This window comes from Pantherophis guttatus, chromosome 4 (genome assembly GCF_059756535.1).
Source record: "Pantherophis guttatus breed Tessera chromosome 4, ASM5975653v1, whole genome shotgun sequence".
Classification (NCBI taxonomy): Eukaryota; Metazoa; Chordata; class Lepidosauria; order Squamata; family Colubridae; genus Pantherophis; species Pantherophis guttatus.
In genome coordinates this window covers 63,968,022-63,986,512 of record NC_142066.1, presented here as the reverse complement: position 1 = coordinate 63,986,512, position 18,491 = coordinate 63,968,022, and the positions used below count along the sequence as shown (strand labels likewise).

The window sequence follows — 18,491 nt, the reverse complement described above, 5'->3', positions numbered from 1 at the left end:
AGGCCTTTAGTCAACTTAGTTGCTCCTATTTGCACTCTTTATCTTTTTTTGTAATGTGGTGACTAAAACTAGATACAGTATTCCAGGTGTGCCTTTACTAAGGCTTTATAAAGCAGTACTAATGCGTCATGTGATTTTGATCCTATGCCTCTGCTTATACAACCAAGGATTGTACACTCTGTGCGCAATTATTAGGCAAGTTGTATTTTGGAGGATTAATTTTATTAGTGAACAACTACAGTATCTAGGTCAATCCAAAATACTAATAAACATCAAACATGAATATTTAAGAAAGTAAAAGTGAGGTATTGGCTTTCTTACGAGAATATCTTTGTGTGACAATTATTGGGCTACTATTAAATGTGCAGAATTATTATGCAACTAAATGAAAAATGAAAATTTGCACATTTCACTCATTTATTTGCATCCGTTAAAGTGAGAACAATAAACAAACAACTCAAAATGTACAAATAAACAATTCTGACATTTCAAAAAAAAAAAAAATCAGTGACCAATATAGCCACCCTTCTTTTTAGTCATAAGCCTTCCATTCATGGAGTCTGTCAGTTTCTTGATCTGTTGACGATCAACTTTTTGTGCAGCAGCAACCACAACTTCCCAGACACTGTTCAGAAAGGTTTCCTTCACCTTAAATCTCCCGTTTATGAAAGGCCCACAAGTTCTCAATAGGGTTTAGATCAGGTGAGGAAGGGGCCATGTCATTATTTTTTCATCTTTACGGCCTTTACTGGCTAGCCATGCAGTGGAGTACTTTGATGCATGCCATGGAGCATTATCCTGCATAAAAATCATGATCTTGAAAAATGCAAACTTTTTTCTGTACCACTGCTTGAAGAAAGTATCTTTTAATAACCGGCAGTAAGTTTGGGAGTTGATTTTGAGTCCATCTTCAACCTGAAAAGGTCCAACTATCTCATCTTTAATAATACCAGCCCATACCAGTATTCCACTTCCACCTTGCTGGCGTCCAAGTCGAAGTGGAGTTCTGTGCCTGTTACTTATCCAGCTACAGCCCCATCAATCTCGTCTGTCAAGAATCATTCTCATCTCATCAGTTTATAAAACATTTGAAAATATCTGTCTTCAGATATTACTTGGCCCATTTCAACTTATGTGTCTTGTTCAGTGGTGGGTTTCACTTTTCTTACCTTGACCATAACTCTGAGCATTGAACACCATGTACTTCTCCCCCCCACACATATTTTATCTTTTTTATTGTTTTTATATCACAAATTCCATTTTTAAATTGAACAGTGTGTTTTATAGGTAACAATAGTGCTGAAATTTAAACATCCTCATAATCATTATGATCCTATCAACATACAAACATAGTAGATATTATCATTGTTATAAAGTATACTATCTTCCATATTAACATCAATTATATAAGCATCAAAATGGTCAATGGTCAAAATACTCACTTGCCTAATAACTGTGCACAGTGTATTAGCTTTTTTGACTGCCATCACATACTGCTGGCTCATATTTAAGTGATCATCCACTAGGACTTCAAGGTCCCCATCACAGTTACTGTTTTTGGGCCAGTTTTCGCCTAATCTGTACTTGTAACTTTGGTTTTTCCTGCTTAATCTTGCTTTTCGCCACTTGAAATTTCATTTTATTTGATAGGGCCCATTCAATTCTAACATTATAGATTGTTTTACCCGTTTCAAACCAATGGCACTCTGTATCCAAAATGTGGGCTTTGCTGTCTTTCAAATGCAGATGGACCACTGAATCTTGTCCTGATAGATTTGATCTCCGATGTTGTGCAATGTGTTTGTAAAGTGGTTGTTTATGACCAGGTGACTTGCAAAAAAATACAATCCTTCCATTTCCCACACCATTCAGTCTCAACTGTCAGTACCTATCCTTCTATCCTCCTGCCATCAGAACTGTTGAAGCTTCTTGAATGAGAAGTGAAATGTTTTCTTCTTCCTCCTCAAGGAAAAAAATAGTCCTATTGCCTTTTGAAGAAAAAAACTCCTTTCAGATTTTGCTAACTGGTTGTGGGAATACAAAATGTTAAAACTATTGCTTGAAGAAACTATTCATGCACTACAGAATAGTAGAGGTTCCCCATTTTTCACTCTAAACCTATACATATAGGTGAATTAGCAGTCTATGACTACTACCAATTTGTAGTAAAATTGGCTATAAAAATCCTTTTAAAATGTTTTTTTAAAGAACAAACGCAACAAATTCAATAATTAATCTCTAAACAGTATTTAAATTGTTTAAGAGGTTCACTATGCAATTTAGATTTCTGGTTGATTTTGAAGGTTGATTTTAAAAATAATGAATCTGCATGTTTAAAAGTTTCACATGTAAAAGCTTAACATCAACAAACTATAAAAGTATGTCAGTGAGGCATGTGAAAAGTTTGGATTCTGATTAATCACACCACTGAAGCAAATTTGAAAAATTAAAATACAAAAATTGATACTTTTTTTTGCTTAAAGTACTAGAAGACTGCTATCATGTCTCTTTTCAATCTTCTCTTTGTTACGCTAGACATACCTAGTTCCCTTAGCCATTCTTCATAGGCTTTAGCCTCCAGGGCCCATAGCATCTTTGTTACTCTTCTCTACACGCTAAGATCTCAGCATGTTCTTTGTATTGAGGACTAGAACTGGATGCCAGTATTCCAGATGTGGACTCAACAGGGCAGTACAGTGATACTATCACCTCTTTGATCTTGGTATTATCTTTCTGCTGATGCAGCCGAGAACTGTTGGTTTTTTTACAAACTGGAGTGCACTGCTGACTCATACTTAAGTATAAGAAGTGGTCCAACAAGACAAATAGATCCCTCTCACAATTATTACTGTTGAGCCAGGCACTGTCTACTCTATACCTGTGCATTTGGTTTTTCCTGAGTGCAGGACTTACTTTTCTCTCCACTGAACTGCATTTTGTTGGATAGGGCCCAATGCTCAAGCCTGTCAACATTCTTCTGGATCTTGAGCTGACACTTCCAAAGCGTGAGCAACTCTCCTGGCTTTATGTCATTGGTAAATTTGATGACCTAGGTCATATATGAAGAGTACTGGGCCCAAGACTTGATGATATTCAATGTTTCAACTTCATTTGCATATATGGAGAATGGTGACCGCATGGAGAAAGTTGCAAGTAGTCCTTAATTTATGACTGGTTGCTTACCGATTCAAGATTATAATGTATTCTCCAAAAGGTTACTAACGACCCAGATTTGAAGATCTGATGGCCATCCTCTGCCATGGTCTTGTGGCTGCATTATGGACTCAGCAACAGGCTCACATACTCTTCAGCACTTCACTGTCACGTGACAGCAATTTATGTTTTTGCTAAAAATAGATGTTTATACAGAATGACAGAGATGGAAGGGACCTTGGAGGTCTTCTAATCCAAACCCTTGCTCAGGCAGTGAACTTTATACCATTTTAGAAAAATTGTTGTTCAATCTCTTCTTAAAAATTTTCAATGTTGGAGCAACCAAAACTTATGGAGGCAAGTTGTTCTATTGATTGATTGTTCTGTCAGAAAATTTCTCCTTAATTCTAAATTGGATCTCTCCTTGATTAGTTTCCATCCATTACTTCTTGTACTTCATTACAGCCTTCAGATGCTTTGGAGAATAGGTCGACCCCTCTCTTCTTTGTGGCAGCCCCTTAGATATTGAAACACTGCCATCATGTCATCCATAGTCATTTTCATTAAACTAGTCATACCCAATTCCTAACCATTCTTTATATCTTTTAGCACCAGTCCCCTAATTATTTTTATTGCTCTTCTCTGTATTCCTTCTGGACTCTTAACATCTCTTTTATATTGTGGCGACCAAAACTGGGTGCAATATTGCAAGTGTGGCCTTACCAAGAAATTGTAAAGTGATATTAATCCTTCATGTGATCTTGAGTCTATCCGTCTTTAATGTAGCCTAGGATTGTGTTGGCTTTTTTGGCTGTTGCAAAACAACAGCCAAATTTAAGGGTTAATATTAAACATATTTAAGGGATTGTCCACTAGGAGTCCAAGCTCCCTCTCACAGTTACTACTATTTAGCCAGGTGACACCTATTCTATATCTGGGTTTTTGGTTTTTCTTGCCTAAATGTAGAAACTTACTTTTTTCTCCATTGAATTTCATTTTGTTAAATAGTCCCAACGTTCAAGTCTGTCAGAACCCTTCTGTATCTTAAGCTTATCTTCTGGAGTGTTGGCTATTGGTGCCAGCTTGGTGTCATCTGCAAATTTGATGTTCCTCATATATCCCCTCATCCAAGTCATTGATGAAAATATTGAAGAGTACTGGGCCTAAGACAGCCTTGGGGTGTCCCACTGCATACTTCCCTCCATGTAGATGCAATTCCATTAAGGAGTGCAGCTGGTCAGCTAGTCATGAATCCATCTGGTAGTGATACTGTTTACTCTGGAGTACATCAAAAATACCTCATTGTGAATAATGGTTCCCTTAACAAACGTGCTATTCACTTTACAATTCCATGTTCACTTAATGACCGCTGCAAACAAAATTTATAAAACCGGGTGCAATCATCATTTAACAACCATTACGACAACAGCAAAACTGCTGGCTCAATTAAAGTTTTAAGTCAAGGACTACTTATACGTACTTACAACGTTCTGTATTTGTGTGTGTGTGTATGTGCGTGCATGCGCACATGTATATAACAATAAAGCACAATCAATATTTCATCAAAATATTGATAAAAGCCATGAAATAACTTGTTAAAAATTGTGCACAATCCTAATGGCAACAATTAATGTAGCAGACATTCTGAAAAACAAGATCATGTTTATGGTCTTTTAAAATGAGATCAACTAACTGAACAGTCAAGTGAACAGTCTTTGATTGGGAGAGGTACTATTAAAAAACAAGTATGCTGCAAAAGAGCAATACTACCTACACTCTCCTCATATCTTGAATAGGGATTGTGGCCCTTGAACATTTTTCCCAAAATGGGCTAATACCAGATTCATTCAAATGTTTGTTTTTAAAAAGAAGTGATCAAAAAATAAATATCTTCCCTCCCTGGGGTATCTGCCTGGAGTTTCCTAAAGCATCTGAGGGCTTGTTAGAGAGATCCTATTTGGAACTAAATTTTGGAAATTTCTGACAGTTAAAAGCAATTAATCAATAGAATAGCTTACCTCCCACACTTGTGGGGGCCCCATCACTGGAAGTTTTCAAGAAAAATTATAAAACTTTTTATTTCAAGAAAAGAGAGAAAATTCATTTGTTGGGGATGATGTAAAGACTCCTCTCTTGGGCAGGGAGCTGGACAGAAGCCCTCCAATGTCCCTTCCAGCCCTATGAATAAGATTTCTTAATGCTGCTTCCACTGTCATTGCTAATTGACCATATTGCCTGAAAGCTGCAGTCATAACATAAATGAGTACAGGTAGTCCATGACTTATGACATTAATTGAGCCTAACAGAACAAGACTAATGTAAAACTAGCGCTGGAGGAGCTAAGAAGCCACCATAGTAGTTTACCATGGCTGTGGGGAAAGGATTACCATGGAAACAAAAGGGATCAGGTTTCTTCTTCTTGATTATGCCATGTGGCCTAGTGAGGGAACAGCCTTCTCTACACTGACTTCCTGAGCTCGTCAAAAAGTAAGTGAATAGTGATGGGAGAATGAGGGTGGAGAAGAATGCATAGAACCTGTATATTGGCAAAGCAGGCCAACTTACTGGTTTTGGAGGCCTCTGTGGATCTAGCTGGGCAAGATGGGGGAAAAAATAGGGGTGTCTGTGTGCTGTAGCGTCTCTGCAGTCAGTCATTAAAGGCAAATGATCATGGGGGGCTGGGGGCTGCAAAATTTGTAACTTTGAAACAGATTCACATGGGGGGGTGTTGTAAATTTCAACAACAGCTTGCTCATTGAATGGATGTCGTACCTCAAGGATTACCTGTACTTCCTTCTCAGGAGAGCTACATCTGCCAACACAGTTCTCCTAACACCACAGAAACTCAGTGAGTAGGAACAGCAAAGCATCCCATTCCACCAAGAACAAATCAACAAATCTTACTTTCCACAAGAGCAAACAGAAAAGAGCTTATTTATAAAACAGCTGGAACATTTAAAGTTGTGGACTTCCCAGAGGTACTACACAAGTTTCTTTCTGTGCACACACCAACAAACACATACAACTCACTGTACCTCATATACCCAAAGATGATAGCAGTATTTTTACAGAATAATATTGTATGTATTTATTATTTACAATCTTAATCTCAAACTAAGATACATAAATATATAAAAGAAAAAAACATTGAAAATTAAGGACAATATTTAAAGTACCATACAGATCTTACATGGGACAAAAGGCAGGGATGAATCCAAAAAGGTCTATGACAACTCGCTGCTGCCACCTTGTCACCAACTGATCTCCACCATCTTGTTGTGGGACCCCTCGCCTCATCCAACTCACTGAAGGGACAACTCACTTCAAGTCTGGGCCTCTAGTTTCCAAAGCCAGCCCTGCTTAAGGGAAGTGAAAGTTCCTGCCTGCCCGTATTCCTTCCTCCCCTCTTTTTCCAGGGGGCCCTGTAAAAGGTGGGCTAAGCAGGAGTCACTGTTACACACACACATACACACACAAATACACCAGTGGTGAAATCCAAACCGGTTTGCTACTGGTTTCCTGGCCCACCCATGCACGCTGTGCACCAAACGCACGCTGTATGCACATGCGCAGCAAAAGGAGGCTTGGGAAGGTAAGTAGAACAGCAGGGAGGGATCAGCTGTGGCACGCGATTTAGCTTTGCTAGAAAGCAGGATTTCCTGCTTTCTAGCAAAGCTAAACCCCGCTGCACAGCTGATGGTCAGAAATACTTGTTCAGAGGAACTGGTAGCTTTTTAAACTTCTGGTTCAACTGAACCAGTAGTTAACTACCAGTTCACCTAAACCAATAGTTTTTATCACTACCAGTTACCCCGAACTGGAGAGAACCGGTAGCATTTCACCTCTGAAACACACATACATCATTCTGAGCATGGGTTTCAAGCTGGCAAAGCTGCTAATCATGCTCTGGCTTAGGGAAGGATTTTTCTTTCGGTGTGCTGTAAGTGCACCTGCATGTACACGTGTGCACACATACATATACACACACACACACACACACAGAGAGAGAGAGAGAGAGAGAGAGAGAGAGAGAGAGTGGTGAAATGTAAAATTTGTTACTACCAGTTCTGTGGGCGTGGCTTGGGAGAAAATGTGACTGGGTGGGCATGGCCAACTTTTTTTTTTTTTTTTTCTTTTAAAAGCATTTTTTCTACAACCTCTTCGGCCAAAGAGATTGTTTAAAAAATGCTTTTAAAACTCTCTGGCAATCCCAGCTGAGCTGTGCGATCATCGGAGACTTTTTTTTTTTTAACTTTTAAAAGCATTTTTTCGGCCAGAGGTTGTAGAAAAAATAATGTTAAAAATTAAAAAAAAAAGCAAGCCTCTGATGATTGCACGGCTCAGCTGAGCATGGGGGGCGGGGGGCAGGGATTTTTGCTACCAGATCTCCAAACCACCCGCCGCCGTCGCTACCAGATCGGGTGATCTGGTCGGAACCAGGAGCATTTTATCCTTGCACACACACATGCACACACACGGACTCAATAATTTGGGATTTTTATCCACATCCTAGCTGATAAGCTATCTATCATACCTGGACTTGAGGAGAAGGATCTTTCCTTGGCATGCTATTCTAGACCTGATTGTTCCTGGGCAGGGAGCGGGCAAGCAGGGAGAGTGAAGGATGACCCACTCCAATGGTCACTGCCACAAAGACTCTTCCTGCTGAAGCAGCCAGTCCAGAACAATGACGCCTGAACTTTTTCTCCAAAGGCTTTCTCATCTCACTTTCCAGTGCCCCCCCTCCCCAAAGGCGAAATAAGTTTTGGGCTGAGTCACACTGTCCCTGCTTGCCCTTTTCACTGCCAGGGGCCAGTGCATTATCCCTATTGATCTAGAGCTTCAAAATAAAACTGCAGCAGCAACCTTTCAAGAAAGTAATCACATAAATAATGGATTTTTTGGGGAACATGGATCAACACCTTCTTCCTTAAGAAACTGATATTCATTTATTTCCAGGAAAAGGACCTTTTCTGCCATGATTCTTGCCTTCTGGAACATCATGTTTCTTGAAGTGAGATCTGCATACCCCCAATCCTTTTGGTCTTCTGAAAGAGCCTCAAAACCTTGCTTTGCCAGTTGGCCTGAGGCCTAATGCAGATGTTCCTTACTGGAGGTGGTTAGTGAATTAAAAAGACTCCATCTCCATTCCATTGTTCTTAAATAATTCCTATTTTAATTTTTGTTAATTTTAATAGTTAACACTTTAATGTTTTATATTGTAGTTTTTATCATGTTGTAAACTGCCCAGAGTCACTTGATAGTGAGACAGGCAGCATATAAATTTAATAAATAAATCAAATAAACATAAATATATTCTATATAAGCAGACATTCTACTTACAATTTAAGAAGTTCAAACTGATGACTTGTTGCAAAATTCCTTAATGTTTATTTTAGTATTATAATTTCAAGAAAAATAAGTATAAATAATGCTAATGCAAACACAAATAATGCTGATACAAAAGATTATAGGAATTACAATGAGAAATGGAAAAAGGGAATGGAAAAAGGGAGAAATAGTGTAAACATGAAGGTTTGGGAGGATAGCTAACAAATCTCAAATAACCAACCAGACCTAAAGTAGCATATGGCTAATATATTTTAGTACATCATTAATATTTCAGAGACAAGGTATTTTAGAACCAACTTCTAGTAAAAACATGACCCTATTGAAATATCAAAATATGGACACTATTGAAATTGATAAGTGTGGAAGAAAAAGCTATAGATAAATAATTATTTAAAGTTTGTATTGTATTCTGTGTTGCTGCTGTGGCTAAATATCAGATTTAAATATAAACCAAAATTGGGATATAGCATAATTCCATATAGTCCAAAATGGTTTCCAAATTCAACGGAATCCTGCATCAAATTTATGTTTTAGATATGAAATTATTTTAGGCACTTAAGCATATTCCCACAATTTATTTAATTATACTTCCATAGAAGGATTCTATGATCACTTCCATTTAAACATATTTTTGTAGCTGATATTATATACAATGCCAATTCAATATATTTTGAAGAAATGTGTGAAGTTCAATAGCATATGTCAGGTTGAAATGAAATTACGACTTTCAAAATTGTTCCATGATGAATTATTTCTAGTTGACCTTTGTAATATTGTCACTACATATGAAAAAATTTCAGGGAAATGGAGCTAACATTTTAGAAAATATGACTAAAGTAATATACCAAGTGATAAAACATCTTATATCAATGGTTTCCAAATATATTTGAAGTGAACTCAATATTTGTTCTATCTGTTTAACTATATTAAAAATTTGCATCTACTTGAACATACAATCTTGACCTGTTCAAGTTCTGGATTGTATTTCAATAATAGATTAGAAATCATTTTCAATAAAAATTCAGTCATGAGTTATATTTTCAAATTCACCAATGTTTATAGATGTTTCCAAAACAGTACCTTCCTATTATTAGTATCATAACAGAGTTCCATCCTACCAGTGGTATAGCCTAAACTAATTTTTCCATATTTAAGAGAAACCAAAAGGAGTAATTGGAAGATTTTCATATGTTTAATCTAGTAGAATTTACACTGTTGATAATAAGCTTCTTAGAAGTAGAAAGCTTCCAACAAAGGCAGAATAATTCATTATAGGTAGTCCTCAACTTATTTATTTATTGTTTATTTATTGGTTCGATTTATATGCCACCCTTTTCCGAAGACTCAGGACGGTTTATAATGCGTTAAGCAATAGCCTTCATACTTTTGTATATACCTGCTTAGTAGGGCTTTCGGCCCCCACTAAGTGGTGTTCTTTTTTTATATATACAAAGTCAGCTTATTGCCCCTACAATCCGGGTCTTCATTTTATCTACCTCGGAAAGATGAAAGGCTGAGTCAACCTTGAGCCTGGTGAGATTTGAACTCGCAGTAATTGCAGGCAGCTGGCAGCTAAGTGCTACTTAACAGCACTTTAGTTCACTGCTCCACCGCTGCTCCTTATGACCACAATTGAGCCCAAAATTTATGTTGCTAAATGAGAAATTTGTCAAGTAAGTTTTGCCCCATTTTATGACTTTCCTTGCCACATTTGTTAAATGAATCACTGCAGTTGTTAAATTAGTAACACGGTTAAATGAATCTGGCTTCCCTATGGACTTTGCTTGTCAGAAAGTCACAAAAGCGGATCACATGACCCCAGGACACTGCAACTGTCATAAATGTGAGTCAGTTGTCAAGCATCTGAACGTAAATCATGTGACTGTGGAGATGCTGCAATGGTCATAAGTCACTTATTTCAATGCCATTGTAACTTCGAAAGGTCATTAAATGAACTGTTTTAAGTCGAGGACTATCTACATTATAATTTCCTTTCCTTCCAAATCTTTCAAAGAGAAATGTTCCCATAATTAATACTGTTTTCACAATGAATTTCCTTCTATAGGTTAAATTAAATGGTTGTTGCAGAAAATCAAATGTACTCAGATTAATAGGTTTTCCAAAAATACTAGTTATTATTCTTTTGATCTTATGTTTTCTAGGAATAGAATACTGAAGATATTGTTTTCATACCGTCTTATAATTCTGGAAAGCCTCCTAGAGTTGCAAATTGTGATTGAAGTGACTAATAAACAAACAAATAAGTTTATGTTAAATTTATAAAAATGTTAAAATGGTTCATTATATTTTTACTTCTTTTCAATATAACTAGTGGCATATCTGGTTTCACAGAAAAATTCCTTTCTGTCAAGCATCCATCTCCTTATCAACAACGTATCATCTACCCAGAGATTAAATAGCCTAGCACTGAAATTATATTGTTTACTAAAAAGAATTAGAAAATAATCAAGATTATAGTTTTCTATATAAAATGCAAAATTAGCAGAGCGTATGCTGAAGGAAATGTCCCAATTTACTCAATGATTTTAGAGGCAAACACCCAAAACACTAAGAATTAGCAGCACCTCAGTTTCTTTATTTTATTTTTGCATACCTATCTAAGACTTACAGTACATATTTATAGACCATAGCACAAAGGGAAGAATCTGGCTGGATTTTTTTCAACAGCCTCTATTATAAATTAATGCAAATAAACATAATTTGCAATCCCCTCTCTCCTAAAAATCAATTTTATGTAACACAAACTACATTAGCATTCAAAGTACAGCTTCATAAGAGAAAATAGGGTACTTTAGATAGCACTCTTAATCCATATTAGATGGTGATAAGGCCCCAAAATGATATTGTTTGATATATTCCAGAATTTGAGCCATCAAGAGATTTTGTTTTACACACACAGAAAGGGCCCCTTAACAAAAACAGAATCCAGGGAGCCTTCCCAAAAGAAAAGATACCACTGGTCCAGAAAGGAATCCTTGAGTACTATTAGCAGCTGGAAAAAAAAGCTAGAAGTGCACAGAGATAACAAAATGGGAAAGAATGGAGTAGGACGTAAGAAAAAAAAGCTGTTTCTAATAAGGTTATACAGTGGATATAAAAGTCGACACACCTCTGTTAAAATGCCAGGTTTCTGATATATATATATATATAAAAACCAGACCAAGAAAAAACACTTCAGAATTCTTTCCACCTTTAATATAAGATTTACAATTCAACTGAAAAAAAAAAACTGAAATTTTTAAGGGGGCAAAATAGCCATAAAAACTTACAATAACGTGGTTGCAGAAGTGTGCACACTATCTTTATAAGTAGCGATAAGTAGGGTTCAGAATTACCAATCACATCCAAACTGATGTTAACTGCTAATTAGTACCCACTTGCCATCAATTAAAGTGATTCTCATCTAGGCCATATAAACTTTAGCTGTGCTGATAAGATTTTGTCTGACATTGACTCAATTGCCTCTTACAGCAAAAGCCATGGTTTGCAAAGGGTTTATAAAGCATCAAAGATATCTCATTGTTGGAAGGTATTAGTCAGGAGAAAGTATAATTTTTTTCCCCAAGCCTTTGGATATACCATGGAGCAGTTTAGGCAGACATCAACAAGTGGAGAAAATATGGTACAACAATGACATTATCAAGAACTGTAGTCCCTCCAAAATTGATGGTAAAATAAGAAGAAACCTAGTCCAAGGACTGCCAAAAGTTCTATAGCAATGTTAAAGGAACTACAGAATTCCTGGAAAGCACTGGTTGTGTATTACATGTGACAACAATCTCTTATATTGTTCACGTTTGAGGTGGCATGATGGATGCTTTTACTTACTAAGAAAAATATCCAATGCCCAAATGCCCAGCTGCATTTTGCAAAAACCTACATTAAATCTGACAAAAGCATGTGAGAAAATGTATTATGGTCTGATGAGACGAAGGTTGAACTTTTTGGTCATCATTCCAAACACTGTTTGGTTCAAAAATAACACTGCACATCACTCAAGTACACCATATTTTGAGCTATTTTTCTTCACCTGGAACAGAGGCTTTAGTCAAGGTGGAAGGAATAAGGAACAATTCCAAATATCAGTAAATTTGGGCACAAAAACTTCAAGCCTTCTAAAATGCTGAAGATGAAGAGGAATTTCATCTTTCAGTATGACCACAATCCAAAGCAAACCTCCAAATCTATAAAAGAATGGTTTCCCCAGAAGATCAAAGTTTTACAATGGCCCATTCAGAGCCCGAACCTGAATCTAATTGAAAATCTGTGGTTTGATTATAAACTGAAGAGGGCTGCGCACAGAAGATTCCCTCGCAATCTGACAGATTTGAAGTGCTTTTCCAGGAAGAGTGGGCAAAGATTCTCAAAGATGTTGCCATGCTGATGGGTTCTTATCCCAAAAAACTAAATGTTGCCATAAAGTCAAAAGGTGCTTCAAAAAAGTACTAGTTTAAGGGTGTGCACTTATGCAACCTAGTTATTGTACTTATTATTTTTTCTCCTAAAATACTTCGTTTGTTTTTCAATTGAATTATACAGCTTGTTATATTAAAGATGGAAAAATTCTGATTTATTTTGAACTGATTTCTTTTATCTCAAAAACCTGGCATTTTAATAGGGGTGGTATACTTTTTATACCCACTGTAGATGGCCTCCTTTTATTTGATATGTTGTAGCTTTACCAGGGTATCAATTATTCCAAGGAGACTCAACTTCTATTTTTATTGAAAGCTCAGCACAAGTGTGAGATCTTAAGACACACAAATACAACCACTTAAGAATACCTTTTTTGTTTATATATATTTCCCTCCTTCCCAATTTCTCCAGCACTAGTGAATTCTGTCTTGCCACCATTACTTCCGTTTCTGAAAAGTCGATAATACAAATTTATGTGTAAGGATGACTTTATGGTTAACTTTGTTTTTAAGACTTCAGTCATTTCAGAAATCCTGGCTAAATAGAATTGTTTGTCCTGTAAAGCTGCTGTGAAAGTGAAAAGCAATTTATAAAGAGACCTAAGAAAAGAGGGCAAATTAATGATTAATAGAAACACTTACATGCATTCATTTACATGGATGTCAAATCCATTTGCAAGAAACAGCTATTTGATAATATTCAGATGACTCATTCCATGCAAGAGTAATTTATTAAGAAAGAACTCAAAATATATTAGAAAAGAGCAAGTAGCCCAGGGTTCTAGACATCTAGTTTTATAAAAATTTTAAAAAATTATATATATAGGGTTTATTCTTTCTGTTCAAGGAAACAAAAATTGAGAGATTTTTTAGATACAGGGTCAATCTATAGTATGATTGTTTGCTATGAAAAGCATTTATGGCAAGGTTATAAAATACCCATTAACATATTCAGGCACCATCAAAAACTACCTCACGTTATGGTTGCTGTTACTAACTGATCACTGTTGTATTTCCATCTGCACCTTATTTGGTATCAGCATACTGTTGCACTATTTTTATGCCAGGTTCTTAGCAAAAACCTCTATCGAAACCTGAGATACAATCTTTCCATCTCAAATATCTAAGTGGAGAACTATTTTTATAATTATCCCAGCCTATTATATGTAGGAGAGAAATTTAAAATTAGATCTTCCTTCTTCCACAAGCAAAAATGAAAGAAATCATATCACTTAATTTAGCAGAACTGAATTGTGATAAATATCTGTTAATTTTGTAAAATATGAACCAAATAAGACTGTCACACTCTTAATTTCCCAGCAGTGTTCCAATTAGTAATACTAAAAAATAACCATTTCATCATGTCATTGGTGTGCAACAATATCAAGCTATTATTTTTTATGTTTATTCCATCATCTGACACAGAAAAGTAATTATTTTATGTTTAGCGAGCAATATATTACAATCAAACCACAAATAAATGAAATAGCATTGTGTAAAACCTTATTTCCTTCATAGGCCTTATAAATGCAACTAAAAGTTCCAAAGGCCTGTCCCAGACTGTACAAATACAGCCAATTTGCCCAGATCCTTTTATGCATTAATCATATTGACACTGTTCCCCAACCTAGCATCTTCCAGATCTATTCCAATTTCACTAATTTATAATTTACTGGCTGAACATCACAGAATTAATTACCTAATAAAAAGTACTGGGGCAAAATGGGACAGTATGGGATGGTGATTTCCCCTGTATGTTCAGGAATTTTCTGGAAAATTAAATGCAATCTTCAATACATCTTACACTTTTTATTCAAGGAATTAAAATTTCAATTATTTTGACTGCTCCTATCGGTTTAATTTCAGGATGTTTTATTATTTCAAAAACAAAATACAAGAAAGTAAGATCTGCTTCTCAAGTCACACAACAATTAATCAAGGTAGATAACATGAGGCATGTGGTAGATTCTGTTATCCATAAAATCTGAAAGCAGTTCTCCTTTTCAACTGTGATAAACTAGATACCTTTGGAAAAAAAGGAATCCAGTCAGTGTCTCAATTATCCCAACTCCCCCACCATAAGCAACGTTCACAGGGATACTTGCCTCTGCATTTGAAGATTTTATAAGTAAAATAGCTGTTGACTTAAGCTCCAGAAATCATTTGATCCACTTAAGCCACGTTTTAGCCCCACTAAATCAATGGGGCAAGCCAATTTAGGTTACTGATTTCCACTGGTTTTTAATTATTTTAATACAGAAAAGCATAATTAATATAGTCTGACTCCTGAATCTCTCTTTACAACTTCTAGGATTGTGTCCACCAACTTTCTTGGAACAATATATTCCAACTTTATTATACATGATGTGAAGCAGATATTGTCATCAAACTCCTGCCAATTCAGATATTCAATATTAGGAAATTTCAGTCACACTACTGATATTTTAAGTCCACCATTGTTCTTTAGCACAAAAATGTCGTTACGAGTTTTTTTCATGTTCCCGTGAAAAACTGAATCCAAGAATTGAACGGCCTATATACAGAGCGCATCCCCCCTCGCGAAGTTTCTGGCTCCTTTCTCATCTAATACGGCCACTCCGGCCAATTAAACGTTCCCAGGAAGTTCCATACCTTTTGCGGAGCTTTTAGCAGGCGGTGGACCCCGGCCAGTTGGGTGACCAGGGGGATGTCTTCCCTGAAGGAGTAGAGGGGCGGCCGGGTGGGCTCAGGAAAATTAGTACTATTGAAAGGATCGGTGTCGTCCAGAAACTGCACTCTGCAAACCATCGTTGCGGTAGCCATGGTGCAGCCATTCAAAAAAACATAGACATACAGCCGTGGAAACAGCGGCACCAAAACGCAAGGTCGAGAAGAACTTCGATTTCTATCTTCACCACCAAGCAAACGAAAATGACCCGCTCTTCTTGCAAAACATACAAAGTTATATCTCAGTAATCGGGCGGACGGCAGAAATCTTTGAGCGTCTTTTCCCGCTGCTGAGAAGATCTGGCGCCAACCGTGCCGAGGGAGAGAGAGAGAAAGAACAATATGCACGCAATCCAGGAGTCTTGCAAGCAATCATCTCCCGACCATAACTGGGCTGGTAGAATCGGGAAGAGCCCACGAAAGCTTTAGCCACGCATCAAGGAGAGCAACATTAGAGCTGGCGCATCTTCCAGGCAAAGTTACTGCAGAAAGGAAAGGTGGCTGCCGGAGTTAGAACAAGTTCCCGGCGGCGACCGATGGTGGTGGGGGCGGTGGCAGTGCCTCCCTCATTCTCAGCCGGCAGCTCACCCTACCGAAGTGGGAAGCAAAGGCAAATGAGGGAAGCGGCTGCTGCTGGGAAAGTTGCTCCCCTCCCCTCTTTGCTATTGCCTGCGAGAAACAATTGCTGGCGCCACCAAGTGGGTACAGATGAATGGATCCAACAATGGCGACTTGGCACTGCTGTTTCTTTCCCAGGAAGGGCCTAAGTTCATATAGCGGTTGAATCTGTATTTTGAAAACAAGGTTTTATTTTAAAGAACTCCCTCAGTTTGCTGTTAGCAATGTAATTCATAGGTGCGTTATGTCACGGGGAAGCAAGGCTCCTTTTACAAAGATGGAACAATACAATAAATAGTTTTGGGATACATAAGAGTTATATTTCTTTTTTTCCCTCAACTCCGGCCTTATATGGAATGTACTATTTCTTACTGTTCCATACTCTTTTTCCACACTTTGCACTTTTTCCGCACTTATCCCCCATAAGAATAATGTGATAGATGTATTTAAGGAAAAACAGCCAATGGTAGAGAAAAATAAGGCAAAACAAGACCTTGCTTATCTTTACCAGATACCAAGCAAAGGAAGAACATGGACCATTGGAAAGGAGGACAAATGGGAGAAGAGAAGAGAGGTGGGCTGAAGGAACAAGGTACACTGTTTTAACTTCTTTGGTTACTAAAATTGCAGCAAAAGGCTGCAGAAAACAATAATTAGGGTAACCTATAAATGAAATGTCTTTTTCCAGCATGAGAAGACTGATTATTCAATTGCAATATTTTCCAAGAAATATTATTCTTCATTTTCAAAAATGTACCAATTAGATTAGAATATAGAATTAATGTCACTCTCTTCAAATTTCAACACAAAAGTCATGTGATCTACAGATCTGAATGGCTGGATTGAAACTGATTGCTCGAATCAGGAAATAACATAAATCTAAGATGTTGAATCTGTTGACAGATGATGCAAAGAAAGAAGCTGGCAATTTACACAAATATTTGAGTATGGTTGTGAAACCCATGCCCCCCCTTCCCCAAAAAAGGTTACTTAAGAGCCAGACAATATTTGATTTTGAGGCTATGGCTGCCAGATAACAGGACATAAGGATAAAAAGGACATTTATTTAAATTTTTATTCTTATGTTCTCTGTCTGGCAGCCATAGCCTTTATTTACGAAAATTTGTATGGATCCCCAATTCACTCTTTGACTCTGGGCAGCTAACAAAGATAACAAAGATTTTAGAAAGAGTGAAGAGAAGAGCAACGAAGATTATTTGGGGATTAGAGGCTAAAATATAATAAAGAACTTGGTACATCTATTCTGCAAGAACTTGGTATATCTACTCTGGCTAAAATTAGGACTATTAGTGACAGGGTAACAGCAATGTTCCAGTATTTGAGGGGCTGTCTGAGAGAAGAGGGAGTCAAAGCACTTCAGAGCAGGACAAGAAATAACGGAAATTTATCAAGGAGAAATCCAACCTAAAACTAAGGAGAAATTTCCTGACAATTAGAAAAATTACTTAGCGGAGGATTTTAAGAAGAGATTGGACAACCATTTGTCCAGAATAGTCTAGGGTCTCCTCCTTGAGCAGGAGGTTGGACTAGAAGATTCCAAAGTTCCTTCCAACTTTTGTCATTCTGTTTAAGTAAGTGCATTACAGTTATTGTTGGACAAACTTTACCATCTACTGTCCAAATTCCTGGATTGGAAAAAAGTGCACTAAAGCAGATTGATTGCTTTTTAGCACACAATATCACAAGCACCATTTTAATTCTTTGATCTTCATGAAATTAGAGCAGAGGAAAATGACTAAGTTTCATTAAAACCTTGGATTAAAAAAATGAAGGAGCAGTTAACTAACAGTATAGCAAGTAACCATTTGTGCTGTCTCTAATAGACGACGAATACAATAAAAGTAAACTTGATATGCAGTCTGAGGATCTAGAGAATATATTTGAAGAGAAATGTATTATTTTATCTGTAAATTCCATAGAATGTACAGATGTAAACAACAACAATAACAAATTTGGTGAAGGGACCTTGCAAGAAGGATCATGTTCACTAGACTTCCTAGCCTAGGGAGGGTAGAAAGCTAGCAAACCAAATCATTCTAAAGGCTAGAAATAATTCTAGTCTTCAGAATGATTGTATTCACTAGTTTTCTAGTCCTAGGAAGCTAGCGAATCTTCAGGATTTGAGGTCTGTCCTGAATTCCATTGATGGATTTCCCATTCCCAGATGGGGGGGGGAATCCCTAGGCGCAATGTAGAACAGGCCTT

The 18,491-nt window shown here is 37.0% G+C and overlaps 1 protein-coding gene and 1 long non-coding RNA gene across 13 annotated transcripts in view; one reads left to right on the top strand and one right to left on the bottom strand.

The window, feature by feature from the left end:
• The window catches only part of FHOD3 (formin homology 2 domain containing 3), a 273,301-nt gene extending 256,502 nt beyond the window's left edge, over positions 1 to 16,799 (bottom strand). For 10 of the 12 annotated variants that reach the window (XM_034416313.3, XM_087894024.1, XM_034416314.3 and 7 more), the window contains exon 1: positions 15,573 to 16,376. In XM_034416313.3, the coding sequence (XP_034272204.1) occupies positions 15,573 to 15,743 (171 nt within the window). In that variant the 5' untranslated portion in view covers positions 15,744 to 16,376. Of the gene's footprint in view, positions 1 to 15,572 lie in introns of all 12 variants that reach the window. The other 2 variants (XM_034416311.3, XM_034416312.3) reach the window with 1 other exon arrangement.
• Positions 5,391 to 6,113, top strand: LOC117664898 (uncharacterized). The gene is made up of 2 exons (XR_004591193.3): positions 5,391 to 5,640; positions 5,955 to 6,113. It is a non-coding gene; the product is annotated as an uncharacterized LOC117664898 (long non-coding RNA).
• Positions 16,800 to 18,491: the final 1,692 nt, after the last annotated feature.